General features: G+C 37.5%; 1 protein-coding gene across 8 annotated transcripts in view; it reads right to left on the reverse strand.

Annotated features, from left to right (window-relative positions):
* LOC135215410 (unconventional myosin-IXb-like) overlaps nucleotides 1-27,734 on the reverse strand; it is a 433,647-nt gene that overhangs the window by 23,411 nt on the left and 382,502 nt on the right. The window contains exons 1-2 of one of the 8 annotated variants that reach the window (XM_064250020.1): nucleotides 20,248-20,364; nucleotides 4,421-5,201 (exon numbers count right to left, since the gene is read on the reverse strand). The exons of 5 other annotated variants lie outside the window; for them this stretch is intronic. In XM_064250020.1, coding sequence (XP_064106090.1) covers nucleotides 4,421-4,625 — 205 coding nt within the window. In that variant the 5' untranslated portion in view covers nucleotides 4,626-5,201; nucleotides 20,248-20,364. Of the gene's footprint in view, nucleotides 1-4,420; nucleotides 5,202-17,551; nucleotides 17,688-20,213; nucleotides 20,365-27,734 lie in introns of those variants that run through there. 2 more of the 8 variants (XM_064250019.1, XM_064250022.1) reach the window with 2 other exon arrangements.

The raw sequence follows: 27,734 nt of genomic DNA on the forward strand, positions 1-27,734 counted from the left end.
TAATATAACATGCCCCTCTATTAACAAGTCAAAAGCCACGTCATCAGATGTTATCAGACATAACTATATCGATAATGGAAGGTAATCTCAGTATATAATAAATATATATATTATATGTATGTATACACATACATATGTATGGAATAGGCTTTTAGTTCAGTTGGTCTTTGAGAGGCCTACAAATCTTGTCTCGGAATAGGCCCCGCTGTTTTTTACGGGAACGCTATTCGAGGCCTTTCAGGTTTGTAAATCACTCTTCACGGCAGAACCATTACATACACTGTCATTAACTTGGGGAGAATATTAATGCAATGGGGAGGGCAACACGTTTCAATCCTACAACCTTCCTTTTGGTATTCAAACGCCCAGGTCGCTACGACCCGTGGATTTGTTGGAGGAATTGTGTTTTCAGATGGTCGGTCATACAGGGTGAAATTTTACCTTCCAACCATCATTATTATATTCAGGACTTGAACATATAATTTTCCTGTTTTAATGAGTGCTTAGAATGTATCTGGCGTTCGTTTCTCCCGCTGTCAAGGTTTACTTGAATAGTAAAACATAAATAAAAGACTGTCAATAACTCAATATCAGTAAATTTACGATAAATCTGAACACGACTTCGGAACTAATCATGCTGAGAAGACTTAAGGGCACAGCGTGAAAACTCCAATATCAAATAACAGTTTCTAAGTAAAATTATGCCTCATAAAGTCAAGAATTAACGTGTCAGGATAAACTTCCAGACTCAGAATCTTCATCGAAATGGTTTTTCTTTTTCTAAAAGTCTACTAGGTTGGTCATCTGAAAATGCTAAGTAAACAACCGATTTTTTTCTTTTCGATTATCTGCCAACTTTTTCAGAAGTCAGCATTTTTCTTAGCACAACTGTTTTCGTTTTTTTATTTGTTGTTTTAGATTAAGCTGGCCTTATGCCAGCACGGGCTCTTGCTCATAGAACAGCCCGCGTTTTCTTTAACGATCTCAGGGTTTTTCACCTTCAAAGGTTCGACCAAAATGTTCCCGTATTATTGTTTCCTATTTTTCAACAAGAACGCAAAAGGCTCAATCCTTAACAAACTAAAGAAATGGAAGGGAGCTGAAGATTAACGGAACTATTCAGAAAAAAAGTTGGGGGCTAAATGATTAAATAACTGCCATAAAAAAGAAAGTCGAAACAAAATGTAAACTAATTTGCTGAATACCGTCGACATGCCGGGAAAGAGGATAATGATACACAATTAGTGAAATTGCCCCTTTTCAATCTGGACGTGTCTGAGGAATGTCAGGAATTTTGCCTAAGGAACAATGGCTCCCAAAAGAGAGTAAATGCCTCCTCGGCTATTCGGATACAGCGACATCCTGGCTACACATAGGCATGTACTACGCAAAATAAAAATAAAAATTTCATGCACAATATGTCATCATCAAATGTGTAGAAGAGTTTAAAAGAGAGCTAGACAAAAGCACAGTAAAACCTGCTCCTACAGATAAGTGAGCACATGATGTCTCCTCTTAGGATGGACTAACAAGTCTTTGAGACATCCTAATCCTTGTAACTCCTTGTAATTCATCTGTCAAATGAGTGCATAATATACAGTGAATTGTACGCACAATGTCATCATCATCGGTCAAATGAGTGCACAATATACGGTGATTTTCTTTTCCATGTTTTTACTAAGGATACGTCATTGTTTCATATAAAATAACATCCTCTCTAAGTACGAATATGCACCGTACAATTATACACTATATTTATCTCCATGGAATTACTATGTCCTTATATGGTAGTTATAATACAATTATGAATTATATTTATCTATTAGGTATTACTATAAATAATTATTCTTATATATAGTAATTATCATTATAATTATATTTAAATATAAATGATTGGTACAGCATATTGTGTGCGCGAACTACACAACTTTTTTCAATTAAATAAATTTTATTAGTTAATTATAAATTTCATACATTATAAGTAATCATTAAGTATACACTGTTTACAGAAAAACTAGGTTTTCCTTTTTGTTTTTTTTATTTTAAACGTTCGAATAAGTTTTGAAAGTGTTTGTGTTCTTAAGACCCGCACCAGACAATGAAACTCGCGCAGCTGTATAGCTGTTTCAGCGAAACTTAATTCTTCGTTGGAATTTCCTCCAAATCAGCCGACAGGAAACGTCGCCAGGGTTACAACGACAAATGGGGTCACTTTGGAAAAGGCAATCCCCAATGGCTGAACATGACGAGCATCCGGTAACCAATCCTGTAGTCGTCGCCTGATGAAGCCATTCGGAGGATTGACTGTCGGGCAGTCAAGTACAGAAATGTCCACGAAGACGAGACGGGGGATGAGATCATTGTTTAGAACGTTACAACTGATAGCAGTTCTTCGGTACTGAAACTGGGTTTCTCATTCGCTTATACCCGCATGAAATTACGGGTAGGAAGTCCCCATAAACCCAAAGGGCACTCATTTTGGGGTAGGAGGATTTATTCGGACCAGTGGCGATGTTTTCGACTACGGTCTGACTGGCAGCACGTTGACTGGTCAGTCTTGGAATGTAAAGAATAAAAATTACGTTTACTTTTCTCGAGGTTAACTCGTATTTTCAATTCCTTTCTCAAACCTCCTTGGTAAAGGAAGCCATTATCTGAAAAGAATATGATATATACCCACTTCAAAAGGCATCGTCGTGGTGGTGACCCTTTTTCAAGCTCTGGTGTCGATAGGGGAACATTGTGCTTCCTATTATAGGGGGCAGATGTGAAAAGCTCAGCCTTCAAGGAGACAGGTGAAAACCATATATTATTGGTCTCATAATAAAGGGAAGACTCGGCATAAAACAATAGAATTGGATATCTAGTAAGACTCTCTCTCTCTCTCTCTCTCTCTCTCTCTCTCTCTCTCTCTCTCTCTCTCTCTCTCTCTCGAAGTGTGTAATAATTGGGTTGTTATGCTCCAAAAATAATCATATTAACAACCATTCACCATAAGCAAGTGAACGTCAGGTTTGGCTTTCACAACAAAGTGGAAAAAGCATATCTGAGGTATATAACAGGCGTGGTTATCTAGCATGAAACGCTAAGAAGACAGTAACCTTGTTGCTATCAATAGAACTAACAATTTAATAATAAAAAAACAGGTATTCTTAATTAATTTTGTTTGGTATCCAGATCTTTGGATGATGGATCGTAGCTAACTGACACTGAAGTAATTGGGATAATTTCTTGTTTTATAACAGAGTACAAGATCGCACAGAAAAGGTAAGGAGTATCTCATTAAGGCACCAGGAATATCTTCCTTGTAGGGAAACAAACCAGGTCATTCTTCTTTGTAGGGAAACAAACCAGGTCATCTTCATTGCAGGGAAACAAACCAGGTCATTCTACTTTGCAGGGAAACAAACCAGGTCATTCTACTTTGTAGGGAAACAAACCAGGTCATTCTTCTTTGTAGGGAAACAAACCTGGTCATTCTTCCTTGTAAGGAAACAAACCATTCTTAGCATACGTGAAAGGAACACCGTCAGTGATACACTACCTGAAGGCCGCGCTTGTCTTTGTAAGGTTATAGTTTTTTTTTTTTTTTAGCGTAAAGGCAAACTTTTGTTATTCAAAGTGGAATGAATAGTATATTTCCATTAACCTTTACACATTTTAGCATTGCGTGAAGGCAGCTGTCTTGTTCGTATGACAGACGAGTGGTTATTGAGGTGAATTCAGGAACTGAAGACATTCCATATAAGTCATTAGTTATTTCAAAACATGGGTATGGTTGCATCTTTAAAACACGCAAACACTCACTATATATATATATATATATATATATATATATATATATATATATATATATATTATTATATATGTGTGTGTGTGTGTGTGTGTGTATATATATAATATATATATATATATATATATTTTTTTTTTTTCTCTTCAGTCATAGAGTGCACTCATTTCCTGCGGAATGGGGTCACGATTCTTTGTTATGATTTATAATTAATGTGTTAAAAGATTTTCATAATCAACCCTTACTCTGCTACTCCTTGCCCATATTTCACACTACTGAATCAATTCTTGAGTCACATACTTTACCTGGGAAGGAACTTCCTCTTTCGTAATCCTTTAAAAAAGTGAACGAATCACACGCCCTTCTGGACAAAGTCGAGGGGCGATGCCAGAAGATCCTGGAATGGAAATGAGAGAGAGAGAGAGAGAGAGATGAACAGTGCACAAGAGAAGAAAGAGAGAGAGAGAGAGAGAGAGAAAGATATGAATAGGGCATAAGAGAAGGGAGAAGAGAGAGAGCAAGAGAAAACGAGAGAAAGAGTGAGAGAGGCAGATGAGGCACAGAGAAGGATAGCGAGAGAGAGAGAGAGAGAGAGAGAGAGAGAGAGAGAGAGAGAGATGGCTTAGTTACCTTCAGGGTAGAGCAGTATGGGCGGTGGAGTCGTTTGGTGGGTAATACCAAAACTCCAGGCCGCAGGGGAAGGCCCAGGGGGATTAGATGCACCCCCTTCGACGGGGTCCAACAAGGGAGGGTGGGCTTCCTCGCCCCCCTCTTCCAGGTGAGTGTCTATGGGAGAGGCCCCGGGGGGGAACGTCAACCCTCCGGAGGGCCCCATCCTGACAGTGCCTCCTCCTCCTCCTCCTCCTCCTCCACCTCCTCCTCGAGCCGAGCGGATTGCAAGGGGATGGAAGGGCGGGTGACGAGGCCTGCCATCGGAAGCAGGCCTCTGTCTCTCCCGTGAGGATCCTCAGGCGGGGAAGGGAGATGTCTGCCCGAGGCGTCTTCTCCCTGCCACTTCGCCTTTCATCAAAACATCGTCTCCCGTCACTCAATCATTTTAGTCAGCTTTATTCGCCGTCGTATTAACTTAGGACACTGTGCCATGGAGCCTGTCCCTCCGACATGATACTTTCACAACTGAAGCACTTGTCGTTTCGTACAATAAATATCCATTTACATAACACGAACACGTCAATACTTCCTCAATGCAAATATGCATTAAACGATCATGATTTGACACTAAAATACAGTTTCAGTTCCACCTCACATATGATGAACAGGATTTCAACAACGTACTGGCGATATTAACGAGTAGAGTTCCCGTTCTCAGTTATGTATATTTCACGTAAAAATTCTACTCGTCAAACATCTTGTTAGTATCACAGTAATCATTCCTGTTTGCAATCACTGCCTATCAAGTAAAATCATAAGCGTTCCTTAAAATATTAATAATGTATATATGACATCTACTTTACAGCTTTATCATAATCTATGCATAAAGTTAAGTATATCCTAGTTCAACCAGACCACTGAGCTGATTAACAGCTCTCCTAGGGCTGGCCCGAAGGATTTGGTATTTTTACGCGGCTAGGAACCAATTGGTTACCTAGCAAAGGGACCTGCAGCTTATTGTGGGACCCGAACCACGTAATATCGAGAAATTCATTTCTAATCACCAGAAACGAATTCCGCGTTGGCAGGGCGGGGTTTCGAACTCCCGATTACCGAATTGGTAAGCGAGCACGTAAACCACTCGTCCAACGAGGAAAATGTTCATGCATTGTAATCGCCACAATGGCCTCTCAGTTTCTTAATAATCAAGGCTGTGCTTTCCACTGACAGACTTGAAGTTCATAATACACGACCAATTTATTTTTCTTAAGAGGGGTTCGAACCCGCATTGTTAGAAAGAGGCTACAAGTATTTTCATCAACTTCCTTGGTGGGTTTATAGGTTGGCACAAGTTCGAAACCCACCGAGGAATGAAAATTTCTTAAATTTTTTTCTCTTGGACTTCGAGGCTCTCAGTGAAGAACTCATCCAAAAATATTGAGAAATAGAGTGGTTGTGATGTTACTAATGTCCTTAAAATACACTATGACTATGTAACACAGCCATTTTTTTTTAGAAGAATAAGGTCATATATATATATATATATATATATATATATATATATATATATATATATATATAGTATATATATATATATATGGTTATAGTCCACAGGGGAAAGAAAAGCTGAATTTCCTTTTAGTTTAACAGCTTTGGCAACCACTAGCCCTTATCGAGAGGCCGTTTATTAATAAACAGCTCTCAATAAGGGCCAGTGGAGGCCGACACTGTTGAGCTAAAAGGAATTTCAGCTTTTCTTTTCCCCTGTGGACTATAACCTCACATATCTATCTTCGTGAAAAAGGAAGACTAAAACTATATATATATATATATATATATATATATATATATATATATATATATATATAGATATAATATATAGATATATATATATATATCTTATAATATATATATATATAGAGAGAGAGAGATTGGGTGGAGAGAGAGAAGAGGCGAGAGAGAGAGAGAGATAAGAGAGAGAGAGAGAGAGAGAGAGAGAGAATTATTATAGGGAAAAGTGAGTTCTCAACAAAGACGTGCTGAAACCTTAAAATCTAAGGAAAAACACCAGAATATTTAACAGCATCGAATTAGATTGAAAGGGCTTAGGGAAGATAAGGCAGCCCAGAAATCCCTAGGAAAAAAATGTACCCACTTCAACGGTAGAATTTTAAATCTTAAGAGAAGAAAAAAAAATATACCCAATTCTAATCATTGGTACTAGGCTGCAGAACAAGGTGTCGAGTGGAAATATTAACGTTATGAGAACCCTATAATGTGGCCAGGAGTCACAGGAGAGTGAGAAGGGTCGCCTAACTCGCTATTATAAATACTCCCCCGGCAGCATTTTCCCGAGATGTAACCCAGTACCGAGACCTTTCCTTGAAGAAGATGAAAAAAAAAAAAAAAAAAAAAAAAAAATAGCGGGACGCCATATCTCAAAACCTAACCATAGAATTGTCTTGAAAATAATCTCGTAATGTTTCCCCACACCCAACCCATACAACCTAACCTAACCTAACCAATCCTAGCTAACCTAACCTAACCTAACCTAGGGGGGGGGCTGTTGCAAAACACCCATACATCTAGGGAATTTGCTCCCCGGCTCTAAACTCGATAAATACTAAAGGAAGCTTTAATTCGCGCTACATTACAAGAGAAGCTTCGGTATACTGCGAGTTTCATTCAAAAAATGAATATCTCACATGTTACTTTCTGGCAACCCAACCCACCTCGGTGCCGGTCCACAGACTAGTTAAATAGGGAGGCACATCCGTTCATAAAATATCTGCCAAAACCAACCATGAAATGAGCCGTTCACAATAGAAACAGCTGCAGGACGTCATTAAAAACAACTACCCCAACTAGGGGTTAGGCTGAGAAGATGAAACGAAATGCAAAACAGTTTTTAATGAAGATTAAATAATAACAATTCAGTTTCAAAATCTCTCGTGTTATGGAATTGGAAGCATTTGGTAATAACAATTCAATTTCAAAATCTCTCGTGTTATGGAACTGAAAGCATTTGGTAATAACAATTCAGTTTCAAAATCTCAGTGTTATGGAATTGGAAGCAGCTGGTAATGAAAACTAAAATTGACAATATCTCAAATTGTGGAATTGAGACTATTCTAGGTTTTCGTTTCACAATTAAGTGAAGATGCATCTCTCTCATTATGAAAATGGAAATTATTAATAAAGTATTTCATGTTATAACACTGAAAGAACGTGGCATGGCAAATTAAATCAAAATCTTCCTTCAAGTTATAATAGAGAACAATTAGTAAACAAAGTCTCTCTCTCTCTCTCTCTCTCTCTCTCTCTCTCTCTCTTAAGTCAACAATCGACTCGAATGACATCGCAACTATAATTGCAGATAACTAATGGTGTCGGATTACTCACTGCCTGCACTAATGCAGCAAGTCTTACATTATTCTCGAGTCGCCTTCTCAATGGTCTGGAATGACGATAATTGACTCAGGTAGATGGCAGGTCCTCCTCTGCCGGCAAAGTGTCTGGCCAGAGCACCTTTTCTCGTTATTACCGAGAGAGAGAGAGAGAGAGAGAGAGAGAGAGAGAGAGAGAGAGAGAGAGAGCGAGCTAGCTACAAGGAGTTACAAGGATTAGAATGTCTCAAATACTTGTTGGTCCATCCGAGGAGACATCATGTGCTCACTTATCTGTAGGAGCAGGTTTTAGTGTGCATTCACAGTGTCCTAATAATTTTGTCTAGCTTTCTTTTAAACTCTTCCACACTGTGTTGCTGTTTACCACTTCTGGTGACAGTTTATTCCACGGGTCACATATCTTGTATGTAAAGAAGTTCCCACAGTGGGATGTGTTGTATCTCTTCAGTTCTAGTTTCCATCCATTATTTCTTGCCTGGCCTTCGTTTAATGTAAACAGGTTACTGTCTACTTTTGTTATGCCTTTCAGTATTTTAAAGGTTTCTATTAGTTGTCCTCGCAATCGTCGTGAGAGAGAGAGACCTTACATCTTGTTCGGGTTGCCCCAGGTCCCTCAGTGTGAGGCACCTCTAATGTCTACCAGAGAGTTGCTAGTGCATCTTCCGGTATATTTTGCATCTTCCAATCTTGGATGGTCTGGGATGCAGCTTAGATATTTGTCGAGCTTATTCTTAAACACATCTACGCTCATTCCTGATATAATCCTTAGATGAGCTGGACACGCATTGAATAGATGCTGCATTGTCGATGCTGGTGCTTGGTGGATTAATGTCCTGTGTGCTTTCCTTATTTTTCCTGGTATAGTTTTGGGCACTATTAATCTACCTCTGCTTGCTCTTTCTCATATTTTTAGCTCCATGATGTTTTCGGCTATTCCTTCTATCTATTTCCATGCCTGAATTATCATGTAGCATTCTCTTCTCCTTTCTAAACTATATAATTTTAAAGATTGTACTCTTTCCTAGTAGTCAAGATCCTTAACTTCTTCTATTCTAGCTGTAAAGGACTATTGTACACTCTCTATTTGTGCAATATCGTTTTGATAGTGTGTGTACCATATCATATTGCAATATTCAAGTGGACTACGAACATACGTTTTATAAAGCATAATCATGCGTTCTGCTTTTCTTGTTTTGAAGTGCAGTAACAACATTCCCATTTTTGCTTTACATTTTGCCAATAGAATTGCTATTTGATCATTGCATAATATGTTCCTATTCAACATCACCCCAAGGTCTTTAACTGCTTCCTTATTTGTGATTGTCTCATTATTAGGTCCCCTATATGCATATAGCTTTCCTTCTTTATCTCCATAATTTATTGATTCAAATTTATCAGAGTTAAATACCATACTATTTACCTCTGTCCAATCATATACTTTGTTAAGGTCTCTTTGTAGCGCATTCCTATCTTCATCACAAGTAATTTCTCTACTTATTCTTGTGTCATTGGCGAAACTACTCACTACCGGGTCCTTAACATTACTGTCTATGTCTGCAATTATAATAACAAACAGTAATGCAGCTAACACCGTACCTTGTGGCACACTGGATATTACCTTAGCTTCATCCGATTTCTCATGGTTTGCAATAACTATCTGTTTTCTGTTGTGTAAAAATTCTTTTAACCATCTTCCTACTTTATCCGCTATATTATGTTTTCTAATTTTCTTCGCTAATATATTATGATCTACCTTGTCAAAAGCTTTTGCAAAGTCTAGATAAACCACATCTGTTTCATTTCCGTTTTTCATATTTTTGTATATGTTCTCACAGTGGACTAACAGTTGGGTTTGTGTACTTTTTCCGGGTACAAAATCATGTTGTCCTATTTTAAACAGATTATTTTTTATTAAATGTTTCATAATATTTTTCTTCATTACCCTTTCATACACTTTCAAAATATGTGATGTTAGACTCACAGGCCTATAATTACTTGCCTCTAGTCTTGATCCATTTTTGAAAGTAGGGGTAATATATGCTAATTTGTGCTCATCATAAACCTTGCCTGTATCCACACTTTGTCTTAATAATATTGCAAGTGGCTTTGCGATAGAATGAACTATTTTCTTTAACAAAATAGCAGGGACACCATCAGGCCCAGCTGCAGCTCCATTTTTAATTTCATTAATAGCCTGCACAATATCGGCTTCATTAATATCTATGTCTGATAAATATTCATTATTTTCATCCCTTATTTCTGTATCATTATCTTCATTATCAATACTAGGGGTAAATTCTCTCTTATATCTTTCCGCCAACATGTTGCATATTTCCTTTTTTTCATTCGTTAATCTCCCTTCAATTCTTAGAGGGCCTATTTCTATTCTTCTTTTATTCATCTTTTTCGCATACGAGTACAATAGTTTGGGGTTTTGCTTGATATTTACTAGGGTTTTTTCTTTTAAGTCCCATTTTTCATTTTCTTTTGATTGTATAATCTTTTGTTCTGCAAGAGAGAGAGAGAGAGAGAGAGATAGAGAGAGAGAGATAGAGAGAGAGAGCATTAGCAATGAGTTCTCTTTATTCTCCACACCCATAAATGATTATACACAAAGGACACAGGAGTTTATCCCGATTTCACACGTGAAGAAAGCGCTGCTCGGACTCATTCCGGGTTAAAAAGCGTCAAACATAATATATAGTAGCTGTGACAGTTATTGAAGTAGTGTGTGGGAAAAAACAACGAAATGTACAAATTAATATGTTTATCTTTACTTAATCTCCCGTCTCTCGGCATTCATAAAGAACCGTTTCCAGTTCTGAACCTATTCCTTGGTGAAACTCCCGTTGCATAGAAAAAGTAGACAGTAACCTATTCACATTATTAAACGATAACCAGACCAGAAATAATGGATGGAAACTAGAACTGAAGAGATATAACACATCCTACTGTGGGAACTTCTTTACATACAAGATATGTGACACGTGGAATAAACTGCCCCCAGAAGTTGTAAACAGCAACAGCGTGGAAGGGTTGAAAAGAAAGCTTGACAAACTCATTAGAAGGACACTGTGAATGAACAGTAAAACCTGCTCCTACAGATAAGTGAGCACACGATGTCTCCTGGGATGGACTAACAAGTCTTTGAGACATCCTAATCCTTGTAACTCCTTGTAACAATTTATTTCCGGTAACAGACGAACATTCTCCGATAATATAGTTCATTGTACGTCAAAGGAACAATTATTGTGTTCACGGTGACATTCTGGGTAACGACTAAGTCTCCGACGTTGTCATGCCTGATGTGTTAAAAAACAAAATGATGCCTTTTCGTTTCCTATCCAGAACTAGATACTGGGCAGCCTCTAATCAATTTGCCAATCGTAACCATGGTGTCCTAATAAAAGTAACTGAAGTATGTGATTCTTTTTTAAACACACACACACAGACTATATATATATATATATATATATATATATATATATATATATATATATATATATATATATATATATATATATATTATATATATATATATGTTACGCAAAATGTGGATAATTGCCAAATGTATACATTTTGCAATTAATTTTGCCAATTGTGTACAATTTGCAGCGCTTGGTGCCTGCAAATTGTACACAATAGGCAAAATTAATTGCAAAATGTACACATTTGGCAATTATCCACATTTTGCGTAACATATATATATATATATATATATATATAGTATCTATATATATATATATATATATATCTATAGATATATATATATATATATATATATATATATATATATATATATATATATATATATACACACACATATATATATTATATATATATATAAATAACATTTGTTTTTCATGTTTTCTATCAAGACCATTAAAAACGGAACCTATCAATAAATAATTGATCATGCATGGCTTTGTAAATCACAAATATGGCACAAATGTCACTTAGGCTAATATCGAATTCGCTATACCTTGGTGGGCCTCGTGTTATAAAAAAAAAAAAAAAAAAAAAAAAAAAAAAGTCGACTTGACCTTTCGTCTATTTCTCCTGGCTGGGACAGAAGCACTTACCAATTATAATTCCCTTTGGATTCAGCAATTTCAAGAGGATAGCGAATACGATATTAAGTAATACTCAGTGCTTAATATTTGTGAATTTATATATACATGTGTATATATATGTTTTTAAAATAAAAATTCGAAGCATAATCTAAAATTCCTTCTTCTTCTTCCGCGCGAGAGAGAGAGAGAGAGAGAGAGAGAGAGAGAGAGAGAGAGAGAGAGAGAGAGAGACTTAAAATCTCCATTTCCTTAAAAAAAAGGGGGGAAGGGGCGAGGTGACTGCATCTTCATAGGGGAAGGAAACCACAGTCGATGAGCTGAGCTTCTCGGCTCAGCGCAGTGAGCTGTCGCACGGGATTAAACAAAATGAAAGTGACTCGGCAAGAAAAGACAAATAACGTCACATAAAAGGTACCTTGCAAAGAATCTCACTCTTGGCCAGCTGGAACACAAAGCAGCGTCTGTACCGCATGCCTTGATCAAGAGCTTCATATCATTTCACGGCTTTGCGACTCATCACATCATCTTATTCAATTTTTGCTCGCGTGAACACGTCTCGTGACATCCAACTCTTCCGAAGGCTTCCAAACGGCAGGATCCTTGTTAGGGTTAATGTGCGTCCAAAATTGAATATAAGAGGCAATAAAACTAATCTTATCTTTAATACAGTGTCGAGCACTCAGTGGCGCCATCTATCGGGACAGCAAACGCGTACAGATGCACCCGAGCGCAATTCTTGCAGGGGAATTCTGTCATTCAACACAGACAATGTCATGGTAGGTTCTCGTGTGTACAGCCTCAAACTGCAAAAACGCGGTTGTGGTTACCGAGCATAATGGCGGCCGTTGCCCAAGGAGATTTGCTTTTAAACTCACTAATTGTCAACGGGAGAACGGGTTCCAGGATTTCAGGGAGCAGGGAGACACAACTCTGTAATCATCACCTATTCTAAATGACAGACCGGAGGTCCGCCAATGGATGCGGTTGGCCATGTTCTTGTATGCAAGACACGGCTTTGCAAAAATCTACATCGCCTTAGGATATATGGTTCGACTTGAAATTAGGAAGGTCGTACAGGAATGTCTCTTTCTTTCTCTCTTTCTCTAACCACCCCAACAACCCCCGCCACACACACACACACACACACATATATATATATATATATATATATATATATATATATATATATATATATATATATATATATATATATATAAATTCCCCATCGGTTAAGCATATATGAAAATATACTAATTCCGAGGTAGAGCGAATTAGATATTAAAGGACATTGTAGCTCGATATATTTATATGAATCACGGAAATGTGATATGACTTTTATATATATATATATATCTATATATATATTATACTTATATATAATATTTTATATATATATATAATTAACTTTAAATTGTGTAGGTCGACTTAAAATGAAGGCCAAAAAAAGATCTGATGCGTTTTTAGTTACAGTAGCTGCAAACAGTGATGTACTCTCTCTCCTCTCTCTTCTCTCTCTCTCTCTCTCTCTCTCTCTCTCTCGTCTCTCTCTATCTTTTCTCCTTTCTCTCTCCTCTCCTTTAAGTGATTGGTCATTGGTTTAACTCGAAATGAGGGAAAGAAAACTGTCTTCAATCAAAGTCATTCTAAACGCTTATCCACTTCTTATCTGAAATAGTGGTTTTCAGTTCGGCTTATTTGCAAAATACGATTATTATTATTATTTTTTCAATAAACTTTATATTATTTGTTTTCAATGTTTCTGGACTTTCGGCCCCATTTTCTCACGAGTTTCGTTTCGGAACCACTTTATTTTTTTATCTATTTTCGTATAAAGAAAATAGATTATAATATAGAGATAACGGATCACACCAAAGGTTACAACATTTGTATAAAAAAAATAAAAAATCAAGCATTACAAACGCTTTGCCAGGGTATTTGTTTTATTTGTGGTGGAAAATCTAGCTAATTTGGAGTATGATATTTGTAAAAATATCATAAAAGCAAGTCATTTCAAGTGTAGTTTTAATCTATGTTATCTTTATAAACAGGTACATAAAGGAGAACAATATCAGTGATATGATCGCTGTACGATCAAAGTCAAGCACAACAAAATCTGATATTTTGCGACGTATTGTCAACTTAATCTTCACTGTCGAATAAACAGGCTAGGTAAATTAGCTGTCAAAATTTCGTTTTTAAATACTTTTTTTTTTTTTTTTTTTTTGGGGGGGGGTTTTTTTTTTTTTTTTTTTTTGGGGGGGGGGGGAAATTTTCTCATTGCTGTCCGTTTTCGTGAGACCAAAAATTCTTACTTTCGTGAGACAAAAAAAAATTCAACTTAAATAATACCAAAAAAAATTCTACTTTCGTTAGACCAACATAGTCTTACTTTCGTGAGACAAAAAAAAAAAAAAAAAAAAAAAAATTTACTTTCGTAGACCAAAAAATTCTACTTTCATAGGACCAAAAAATTCTACTTTCATAGGACCAAAAAATTCTACTTCCATATTACCAAAATTTCTACTTTCGTAGGACCAAAGAATTATACTTTCGTGAGACCAAAAAACTCTACTTTCGTGAGACATCCTTTCCTAAACTGTTCGTTTTGTATGAATTTTATAGCAATAAACGTCCTGTAAAGTGTTACCAACGGTTTGTCGACCATATGAAGTAAATGGAAGAAAACGGGGATATTCTCTCTCTCTACACAGACATGCACACACACACACACACGCCTGAAGCTCATATACAATATATAAGTGGATTCTCTAGACAGAAGCAACAAAGCACGGTTGTTTTCCATAACGTAAAACAAAAGAACTACGTAACGGTAACCCACGTAAAAGCAAAGCACAACGCACAATAAAATGACTGAAATATTACAGCCGTTCGGTGCAAAGACTATGAGTCATATGCAATTACCATGAGAACAATGATGCAACAACACTATAGACTTCCACGTTCTAATTCCCTTCGACCTTACAAAGCATTAAAGTCCACCTTACCTTCGCTTACATGCGCACCTGCGCTCTCTCTCCCGTGAGAGAGAGAGAGAGAGAGAGAGAGAGAGAGAGAGAGAGAGACTGATTTAAGTGGTTTCGTCATGCATGAGAGCACTTCTTATTTCAGCTCATGATGGTGGAACACTTCCAGTCCAAAGTCAATCGTTGTCATAAAATGTTCTCAGGAATTGGCCGAGATAATGACTATAAAAGCACCACTAGAATAGAGTCTTTTTCGCATCACTATCGTGAGACCCTAATAACGTTGTAAAGTCGAATGGTGTTTATCCAAATTCAGTTCGTAAATCAAAAGATGGGACGAATTCAAGAGTAAAAATGAAATTGAATGACATAACATATAGCGAGTCGAAAGAGCGATAAAAATACTTCAGAGAGATAATGAGAAGCCAAGCCATGCACCTGCGAGTACAAAGATGCTGTCACGATGAATACTGATGCAGATATTTGCCGGTAGAAGGATGAGGCCAAATTATAGAAATGAACTCCCACGTAGAAGGGCAAATGTCTGCCAGTTACCCCAGAACGTAAAGCGAGAGCTATATAATATAAAGTTAATAAAAGCGAGAACTTAAAGTTCAGGCAATCATAAAACTGATATTTTCTTCCAAAGTTAGTTATCTTTTAAATAATATCTCGAGGTTCAGACGTGGTGCTATGATATGCGACGTTGAAAAGACTGGCGTATAATATAACCTGAGCAACGTAGCGACAGGAGAGAAGTCTATATTCATTTTACAAGTGCAACAAAAAGCAACTACAACAAGGTTATCTACAATATAAATACAGTATCAAATCCGTAATTTCACCTACAAAATCTCACATTTTTCTTTGGCTACGGCGTTTTGTTCGATTAGTTACAACCAATAATAATAATAAACTAAAGGCTGAAGTAGCTCCAGGACTTATGCAGACGAGTGTGCTCCTAGAAACGGCGCACATAGTAAGAAAAGTGATGGACTCCTAAGGAGGCAGAACGCAACCCTGGAATCCCACACTATAAGTACCACCCAGCTGAGTTAGAGGGACTGTGTATATATATAAATAAAATAAAAATAATAACATAATAATAATAATAATAATAATAATAATAATAATAATAATAATAATAATAATAATAATAATAATAATATAATAATAATGTTCTAAATCTGTTGGTCCTTGAGAAATTTTTCACATTCATCTTTGTCCAGCTGATGAACTTTTAAAAAAAAAACTGCAAGGAACCCCTGGAGAGCCGACAGATTATTCCAACTAAGCATCACTCTGGATTGTCCTACCTCAGTAATTATAAGAATAGTAAATAATTAACTACATTTTAAGTATTATTATATAAAGAGACGATCTTTTTGCTTTTCAAGATCACATGTAAACGGGGAATTAATGTTCCATTTTCCCTTTTATGCGGAATCAAACGAAATGTCTGTATGTAGGCAAGTGTCCATACGTCTCATATATTATATATATATATATATGATATATATATATATATATATAAATATATATATAGACACACACATATAATAAGTGTTCGCATATATGTATGTATGTATGTCACTCACAAACATATTATAAAATCTCAAAGATAAAGAAAAAAATTATGAAGTATAATCAAACGTCTTCCCACATTCAATAGGCAATAAACAAGAAACCTTTTAAGAGGAAACATTACGCCTAACTGAAGCATCCGCACGCGACGCTTCTAGCAGCAATTACAATATTCGAAGCTTTTGAATTTTGAAATGACAATAATTATTTCCCTTTCTCTTTGACAGACCTTTGGCCCAATTAAAAAAAAAAAAAAAAAAAAAAAAAAAAAAAAAAAAAAAGTCCAACCATGGCATCACCAGCAGGAAGCCTCAGGTGGCCCTATTGTCAGCTTCCGCCACTGTGGGTGGGATCACCATTCACAGTTATTGGGTCAACGGAGCATAAGGCCTACTACGTAATAAATGCATTTTTGGACCAAAATCATTGTTAGCAACAAGACACATATCAAATACTTCAGATCTCAACATTACAAGCTGCCATTATGGATCCCGTATACGATATCCCGTGACATAAAGCTAGTATCAGTCACCATTTAAGCGCACGACGATGCATCACGTTATCCCATTAGCTACATCAAGTACGTAATTACATCAAAGCACGGTGGTATTACATCTGGTACGTAATGATATCAAAACACGGTGGTATTACATCTGGTACGTAATTACATCAAAATACGGTGGTATTACATCTGGTACGTAATTACATCAAAACACGGTGGTATTACATCTGTTGCGTAATCACATAAAAACACGGTGGCATTACACCTGGCACGTAATCACATAAAAAACGGCGGTATTACATCTGGTACGTAATTAAATCAAAGCACGGTGGTATTACATTACATCTATACGTAATTACATCAAAACACGGTGGTATTATCATGAAGTATATTAGTAGTAGATGGCAATGTGCTGCTATGGCCATAAGCCACTTGAAACTTACAACGCAGTGTGATTCACATACTAAAGACAGTGACTTCAACTATTCACATACTAAAGACAGGGACTGCAACTACAGTCTATAAATATACTCTCTATTCGGGCACATACAAAGCACTAAACTGCATCATAATCAACACAAAATCAATCATTAACTAACCTTTTCACACGATCGACGTCTGGTCCATCCTACATCAGAAATTGACCAGAAGAAAAAACTTAATTCAAGGAAATCAAACAGTTCCCGCACTCGTCACCAAGACCTCAATCTGACAGATCTCACATCACATGCACAGTTTACCGACTGCAACAATGAGAGATGAAAATCTTTGGGGGGAAAACAGCTTTGCATGACTGACACACGCACTCACTCACTGACTACTGCAGAGGAAACGTGACATGGGGGAATGGTGCTCTAACCCCCGGGGTCATCCATCCTTCCTTTATCTATCTCTCTTTCTTTTTCTACTTCCTTTCATCCGCTCTCTCTCTCTCTCTCTCTCTCTCTCTCTCTCTCTCTCTCTCTCTCTCTCTCTCTCTCCATCCGCTCACATCTCTTTCTCTTCAGCAGGGATGACAATACACACGTCAAGGGACTACCTACCCCCTCCCACCCACCAGACACACACACACACACACACTATGTTTAATAAACTGCTTCCTGTGTGGTAACTAACAATGCCGCAAACGATGCACAAACCTTTCCCTACTACCCATTCCCAAACAAACCTCACTCCCTACCCATCAAACAGAACAATACTCTCCTCAGAACCATTAAGCCTTCCGACTGTCTCCTCCCCAAAGCACCTTCCCCCTCCCCCTCCCACTCAAAAGTTCTTTGAAGCAACGTTAAGTTGTTACAAAGACTCCTCCTTGTATCTTTGCTTCGTCCTGGAGCTTTCGCGACTCCAAACGGCGAATTCCCCATCGCTACGTCCTCCCGGCTCCAGCTATCTAAGCTGTGAGATATCAGGTTGCCTGATATCAATCAAGGAGAGAGGTTTCCCGAATGCTCTTCTTCATTTCAGAAGATGAGAGGAGAGGACGCCTTTCCCAAGATCCACGTTCGTTACGCAACTCACCAGCGGCGGCGTCACGAAAAAAGTCTTGACGTGGCTTATCTTGAGGAACACCAGCAGCAGCTGATCTAAATTGACGCCAGTTTGCGAAGACCAGAAATGGTGGATGAGAATGAACAAGGTAATGAACTAAACTGAGAGAACACAAGGAGTAAAGAAAACAACTGCAAAAAATAAGAACTCAAGAGAAATTTGAACGGGATTGCACTGTGATATCAGCACCTGCCTGTGACTCATGCAGCAAGCGCTAATTCGGTTTCACTTTATGATAACTGGAGTGAGGCGAAGAATGTCTCAACTCTTCCTGCAACTGTGCTTCTTATGTATGTAAAGGATTTTCTTCGTCATTACGCAGGAGGAGAAAGACGAGAATCAGTACTGAATAAATCCCGAGCAGACATTAACTGGAGCATCGGATAAAGCAATTAATTGGCTGTAATATTCATCCATCTTCAACTGACTGTTCGTTTAACCAATGCTTCTTCTGCTGTTGCCTCGCCGTTCATTTCTAAGTTAAATATTCAAGAACTCCATCCAAATGGCTAGCCGGGATGAACAACACCCGCCCCCCTTAAAATCTCTCCCCCCAACGCTCCCCTAGCGACATTCCATTCCAGAGATAACCTACTACCCATCCGCTTCCCCTCCTCCTCCTCCTCCTCCTCCTCCTCCTCCTCCTCCTCCTCCTAATCCACCCGCTTGTGAGCCTTGCATCTTCAGGAACGTTGGTGCAATGCCAGGGACATCCCAAAGGTAAATAGGTGATGCTCAAAGCCAGATGGCACGAGAAATAACAAAAGATACTGAAGTAAAAGTGTTTGACGCAGCATCTTCAGTGACACGGATGATTTCACTAACACTCCCGAGAGAGAGAGAGAGGAGAGAGAGAGAGAGAGAGAGAGAGAGAGGAGAGAGAGCCTCCTCCTGTGTGGAAGGTCTTCGCTACCGAGCAGTGGCACCCTCACTTGGAAACAAAGCATGAAACAAGCAGAAGGGCACGTTTCTGAATGAGGGTGGCGGGGCAGAAGTAGCAGCAGTAGCTAAAGGTAATGAAGATGACCGGAGGGGAGGGGAGAGGAGGGGAGCAATAGGCGGGGAGGAGAGGATGGGCATACTGAAGGATTAGAGAGGGGTAAGGGGGAGAGAAGGAGGAGGAGTGAAGGGCGGAAGAGGGATGGAGGGCAGGCCAAGTATAGGTAGGCAACCCGGTAGGTAGGTAGAGATAGGGTGCCTCGAAACTAACACCGTGTTGGGAGGTTCACTAGCATATTAGTTGTGGGAGACAGCATTAACTCTCACCACAACGGGCCCAAAGAAGGCACCTTCCATTGTTCCTCAACGTCACTTCCTTTCGTCTGCGTTGGAAACCGGGGCAAAGCCCCTGGCAAGGTGGAGGCACACCTCCGTACCTCCTCCAACCGCTCAACTCGTAACTCCAACCTCTGCTCCTCAAAACACCGAGAACTATCACAAACTTGACGTTCTACAGTAAATCCAACATGGCACTGAATTTAAAAAAAAATAAAAACTGTTTTCTCTCTTTTTTTATAGATAATCATCGTCGTTATATATCCATCAATACACAGTTTTAGGTTATCAAAACAGATGACACACAGATCCACTATTTGAAACGCGATGATCATGAGTCACACAATACCGTGATAGTTATTTATCTTGCTGTTTACCTCCGACAGACATAACTGCAAACCAGACGCACTGGCATCAGTAAGAAACTTCACTCACGTGATCATTTTCATCATTCAAAATCGGCACTAACTTTTCCCAAAGACGCAGCTTTTTTTCACATAAAAAAATCGTTATGAGGCAAGACAGGGCGAAAGTGCCTCCTTCTCCGACTCTTCTTCTCCTGTGTTGTGGTAGGAACGAACGACAGTGAGGCAGTGATGCTCGACGTACGTAGCCTGACACTCGCTCCCACTTGGCCACTTCCCTACCCCCCAGACAATATTGGAGCTGCCACATACCACCACATAAACACAAACACGCATACAAACACCCACACCTTCATAGCCACGGGTTAAAGGACATCGTGTACTTTCAATTATGGTTTATTTTACTGCCTGTCTTCTGCCTTCCGTCGCTCGACTGCTTACCGCTTCTTCTCCGTCACAAGGGTAATCCGGTCATGTCATCAGGATTCAGGACAGGTATCACTGTCCACCTGAGATCAGAATTGCGGCACGGCTGCTCATAGCACCTTCATCAAGTTACCCAAAGACACCGATGGCAATGCAATATTTTTGAAATGCAGACAAATGTGCAAACACAAGGAAAAATCAAGACGCATAAATGCTTGAAGGAAATGTCTCCTCAGAAAGACCACGGTGTCCTGGATAGGAACAATAACAACATTAACTTCAAAAAAATTACAAATAAAGTAGTTGGACATACACCTAAAATGTCAGCGGAATTCAGCCTTGACAACCTGAACGAGAGAGAGAGAGAGAGAGAGAGAGAGAGAGAGAGAGAGAGAGAGAGAGAGAGACTCATTTCAAGAATGTTGACGATGGCGTTTCTAGTACCCGAGAGGGATCCCTGGAGCGAGTGCGAGTCCCTGACGTTGCTTAGTCATTCCAGACCGTCGATAAATGAGTTAAAAATCTTGAGGAGGTCGTCATTCCACAGGTGCGACCTTCCAAATTATTACCTTTGCAGCTGCAACAGGGACAGGAGCCAATCTATCGTCGTAGGTGGCAATGAAGATGATATGAGACTCTTCAACATGCGTGTTTCATGGGTTTAGGGATGGTGGAATTAGTGATGAGTTAGTGATGACCAAGTCAAAGGAATATAAACAGATTACAAAATAATACTGATAACGAGACCTGAGCAGGCTCTCGAAAGTTCTTTATAAACACGAAAATACATTCTCCCACATTGCTATTCATGTACATGAAAGAGCTCTGAAATGACGGTAATCTCAGTGGTAAAAGTATTTTCTGTACCAGTACCTATATTGATAGGAGCATTTAATTCATTTATGAATTTTCTCGGCAGATTTCCTTTTACTGTAATTCTTGGTGGTCTTCCTCCTTCCACGCAACTGACTTCATCAAACTTCACAAACTCATCCTCACAACTTTCCAATTATTTCCTTAAAATATTTCCTTACTTTGTATTCTTACTCCTCATGACATTTGCTGCTCCTGTTCTTCCCACCTCATAGCGCCTCATTCAAGCTTCATCGGCGCGGGGCATTTGCTCCTCACGTTTTCCTCATTGTTTCGCTCATTTTCTCCTTGACGATGCTTCACTCGCCATGCCCTCACGGCGTATCTTTACAGACATCCTCGATTTCTCTCTCTCTCTCTCTCTCTCTCTCTCTCTCTCTCTCTCTCTCTCTCTCTCTCATGATATTCATCTTTCATTTTTAATCGTTGTCCCCCTTAGATATTTCCTACCTCTTACGGCTTATATCTAATCTCATTTCCTGTCTTATGATGGTGACTTGACGAAAAACTAAATGTATCTCGACTTTAAATGTTCACCTGGCAAGCTCTAGTTCTTCACAAAGTTCTACGAGATTTTTTTCCCCTTACCTCACTCAAATCACTTCAACATCTCATTCCTTATCCCCATCAAAAAAAAATCTCACACGTCGCTACTTCTAAAATGAATTATGTGACTTTCAATCACATAATTCATGTTATTTCCTTTTGTGCTTCGTCTCTTTCAAATGCCTCCATCCGCCTTCGCTTTTTATCGATCATCTTCATAGGAGGTTTTGCTGAGGATCCTTTTACCCGTTGAGCACAGACACCTGTTAAAAGAAAGTTGTGCTCGCAACCTGTCCAGCTATCAAGGAGTTATTAGATGACTAGTTAACTTTATCTTTAGCCTTAAATTGCTCCCGAGCCACCACTATAGTGGTTCACAAACACACGCATATAATATACATATAAATAGATATAAATATATATAAAGGAGCCCATAAAAAGGCTAAAATATAGGACGTATGTACTATATTTCAGAGACTGTTTATCTACCTGAGTAGAGAGACAGCAGTCTTTGAAATATAGTACGTACTCTCTATATTTTGGTGTTCTTATGGGCTCCTTTAATTAGATGGAATTCTGTTGTAACATAACATTTTCACCAGTGTCATATATATATATATATATATATATATATATATATATATATATATATATATATATATATATATATATATTATATTATATAACATACTCAACCCTATCCTTCCGTCGTTTTCAAACCTCTCCATGAAAGTTACAGTATTCTTTCTCGCCATTATGATCACAGTAACGACTTCCTTTTACGTCAAACTTTCACCGATTATGCGCATGCGACCTGGGTATTTCCTGAAGAGACAGAACGAGTAGTTTTACGGCTCTTTAAAATATTTCAGAATTCATATTTGACTAGTAAAGGAAGAGATAATCCACTCCGAGCCTATCTATCCCCCAAAAAATCTTTTCATTTCTCTAAGACCATGTGGCCGTTGCAGCATATAAAAACAGCGACCATATTTGAGCCCCGGTTTCGTTTTATTTATTCCGTTTTTATAGCAAAATAATTACTTACGTTGTATAAATACTGAATTTCAGGAGGTATCTGGGATCTCCTTTTTACACAGCTCATTTCAGTCTATGTAGCTTCTGCCCATATGAAGAATTTGAGACTGCCGTCCTTGTCTTACAATACTGTGAAAAAATTACTCATCATTTGCCACTGAATGATGGAGAAATAGGGTGTTTCATGTAGGATAACAGCCTTGACTTTTGACACAAGCAATTTTTCCATGGTGTGGTTTCTTTGGTTTCCTCTTAGCTCCAAGTCGATTCCTCTCCTTGGGGAAACAAGCTCTCGCTCTCTCTCTCTCTCTCTCTCTCTCTCAATACACAAATTATATTAACGTTATAAGCTTCTTTGGTATTTGTCAATCTATTTTTCAATACAATGGCATTAGTTCAATTCAAGTTAGACCTCTCTCTCTCTCTCTCTCTCTCTCTCTCTCTCTCTCTCTCTCTCTCTCTCTCTCTCTCTCTCTCTCTCTCTCTCTCTTCCTGAGCAATTAATTCCACTACGCAAAAAACAGGCCTTCCCTCAATTAACCTTAATGTCATAAAAGGCCATCCATCTGACACGGTGGTCATGATGCGGTTGTGCGAGTAACCCAAAATCGCAATTTATCTCAATTATCTTAGGTGAGCAAAGTTTAAAAACAAATAGTGGCTGTCACTATTAGTCCGGTGGAAATATCTTTGCAGATAAAGTTATAAGTAGCTCGAAGTAAAGCAATCAAAGGCCGTTTATACAACCAACTACATTTGCAGACAGACAAGCATCTTGAGGCTTTCAGGAATGAAACGGTTATTATATATATATATATATATATATATATATATATATATATATGTATATATATATATATATGTGAATAACTTGATCACGAAGTATATAAAACGTGATGCTATGTATAAATAAAGGTTTTTTTTGCCACGAAGGAAAAAAATGAAAAAGCGAGTTTAGCCGAGTACTTTCTTTGGTCCTATTCGGACCGAAAGTACTCGGTTCTAACTCGCTTTTTTCATTTTTTTCCTTCGTGGCAAAAAAATCTATATATATATATATATATATATTATATATATACTATTATCTATATATATAAAACCGTTTCATTGCTTGCATGCGGTTTTTTTTTTACATCAAGTTGTCAGATAGATAGGTTGATTAGAGGAGATGAACCTAGATTTATAAAATACAGGCGGGTGCGTTATTCATCATGATATTCGTGGAGCAGGGAGTTATAAATAAATCACAACTTGGATATACAAAGTCTTTTGTATCACCTTCCGGAAGGGGACTTCAATGGGAGCGTAAGGAGTAATCCAAGTTGTGATTTCTTTATTTTGAACAGACACACACACCCGCACACACATATAATATTATACTACATATATATATATATATATATATATATATATATATATATATTATATATATATATTAATGTATATATGTTTGTGCAGGTGTGTGTGTACGTCTGTTCAAAATAAATAAATCACAACTTGGATTACTTATTACGCTGCTATTGAAGTCCCCTTCCGGAAGGTAATACAAAAGACTTTGTATATATATATATATATATATATATATATATATATATATATATATATATATCTATATATATCTATATATTTACATAATTATATATATTAATAATAATCGAAGCATATACACAAAAAGACTAAATAAATGAAAGATGATGAATGACACTTATCTGCGTATCACAACTTAGATATACAGTCTTTTGCATTACCTTCCGGAAGGGGACTTCAATGAGAGCGTAAGGAGTAATCCAAGTTGTGATTTCTTCATTTTGAACAGACGCACACACACACCCGCACACACATATATACTACACACACACACACACACACACACACATTATATATATATATATATGTGTGTGTGTGTGTGTGTGTGTGTGTGTGTGTGTGTGTGTGTGTTGTGTGTGAGTATGTATGTATAGTATATATGTGTGCGCGTCTGTTCAAAATAAAGAAACCACAACTTGGATTACTACTTACGCTCCCACTGAAGTCCCCTTCCGGAAGGTAATAAAAAGTATATGTATATTAATATATTATATATATATATATATATATATTATATTATAGTATATAATTATATATAATATATATAAGAGAAGCATATACACAAAAAGACTAAATAAAAGGCAGATGATGAATGTGACACTTATCTGCGTGTCATTTTTTATGTTGTCCACCTCTATCTCGCTTATAACTCCCTGCTCCACGAATATCATGACGAATAACACACCCGCCTGTATTTTATAAATCTAGGTTCCTCTCCTCTCATTAACCTATCTATCTGACATGCTTGAATGTACAAAAGAAAAAAAAACGCATGCAAGCAATCACCCACAAACCATAGAACTTGAGAAAACGTAATAAAAGGAACTGTATTATAGAGTATTGGAGGTGAAGGCTGAACGTCATCAGAGGCATGCCTCTTCTCATTTTGCTTATAAACTTTGTTAACATAAAAATGCACACAACAATGAAAATTACAAATTATATTTTCACTTTGCTGTATGATGGCATAGCGTGAGGAACACGCATTTGTAGAGGTCTTTTAACAACGTGCTTCTCTCCGAACTTGAATGACTTGTTATGAAAAAAAGAAAGAAAAATACTGCCGGCTCCGGCTACCCGACGCTGCACAATTCAAGACGTTTGCCTTTTTAAGTGAGAGAAAGTTCCTCCTACTCTCTTTCAAAAGTCTTTCTCTTTTCCTCGCCTCCATCGAAGGTTCTCGAATTAAGCTCGCTATTGTATTGTCTTGCCGAAGAATGTCCCATTACCATGAATTATTGTTATTAGTGGGGTAGTCCCACCGCTTGAGTTCCACCATGTCCGCCGTCCCCTCTCTTTTCTCTCTCTTCTCGGGAAAAAGCTTTATTGAACACCCACTGGCGACACTGCCTTCATAATCATATGTCTATGCGAAAAGCAACGTCTTTAGAGTTCATGACTTAAAAACAGCTACGTCAATATTTAAAGTTATTTACATATACATTCATCTATGCATCCCTCTATTTCCATCTCTCTTTCGGAGGGGGTAGAGCTAGAAGGTTTCTCAGGAAGTCTTTAAGGATGAGGTCTCTCTCTCTCTCTCTCTCTCTCTCTCTCTCTCTCTCTCTCTCTCTCTCTCTCTCTATATATATATATATATATATGTTTGTGTGTGTGTGCGTGTATATGTGTGTGTGTATGTAAATATACATATACATATATATACATATACACATACATACATATATACATATACATACATACATATATCAAGTGTACAAATGGGCTTGCAGACTCACGCATACACATCCTAAATATGTGTGTAAATACATTTATAACGCTACGATTACCCATTGCATTTATATGTAATATGAAAGAAAGTCTTGTATCATCTTCCTTACATACACACATATACACACACACACACATATATTATATATATATATATATAGTATATATATATATATATATATGTGTGTGTGTGTGTGTGTGTGTGTGTATTCATGAAACTTAATGATTTAAAAATATATAAATCAAAACTTTGATCACTGCTGACACTGCCATTGAAGTCTCCATGCGTAAGGTAATAAAAGACACCTCCATATTACTACATATACTAGACGCAATAAATGACTGGATTGTTATAAATACATCTGTATATACGTGGATGAATGTAAGTAAACATATTAAGGTATGCGGATTTGCAGGAGTCTAAAAACTATACATACCGGACCATTATACATCCATTCGTACAAATATATTCTATATTTTCTGTAGATATCATGCTTCCATCATTATCATTAATTAATCCAGCTTTGCTACTGTACGGCTAATTTACTGCAGAATGAGTTTTAAATTGTTTAACAATGAACGACAATTACTCAAAACATTAACGATTACACTACCACCAACAAGTTTATAAAACATGTTCAAGTATTTCTATCGACAATTTAGGACATTCTTCATCAGAATCAAAACCTCTGGAAATTAATAATAATATAGATGCAGGGACACAAAACCGTGGATGAAGTTCGAGTAGGTTTTGGTAGGTTTGGTTACCATGCATCCCTCATGAATACTACCGTCACACTTTTTGCCCAATGGTAACATTGCTTTTGGCCACTATTCACTTCATCTGTCTTTTCCTCGCCCTTTTCCATTCTGTGACACCCTCCCCATCCTTCCCTCTACAACAATGATTGTCATATGAATGGGTACCGTTAGGTTTGGCTTAGCTTCGATATTAAATCATGGTTTTCCCGTTAGCATTTGACGCAATTCTTGATAATTTCATTTTTTCTTGCTAAATATCGCGCTTACAATTCAATCAATAAAAAACTGCACATTCCCAGCAATTCTATTATTGTTGGGGATATTGTGTAGAAGAATCAGGACATTTGCTCAGGTAATGATGATCCAATTCGTAAAATTCACATACAAATCCTCATACAAGCCTGATCTACATTCTAAAAGTAACGCTGATTTTAAAGCAACCTTTGAAATTTACTAATATTTTGATCACAAAAGGTTGAGCAAATGTATACATAAGTAAAACCGAATGTCACTGATATTTCAAATATTTGATTTCAAATATTTGAAAGTTATTTGTAAATGAAAAGAACTTTCTTTAAGCTAGTTATAATCAGTTTAAATATGAGTACATATTAACTACTGGAAAGTA

Source organism: Macrobrachium nipponense, chromosome 5 (assembly GCF_015104395.2).
Source record: "Macrobrachium nipponense isolate FS-2020 chromosome 5, ASM1510439v2, whole genome shotgun sequence".
Taxonomy (NCBI): Eukaryota; Metazoa; Arthropoda; class Malacostraca; order Decapoda; family Palaemonidae; genus Macrobrachium; species Macrobrachium nipponense.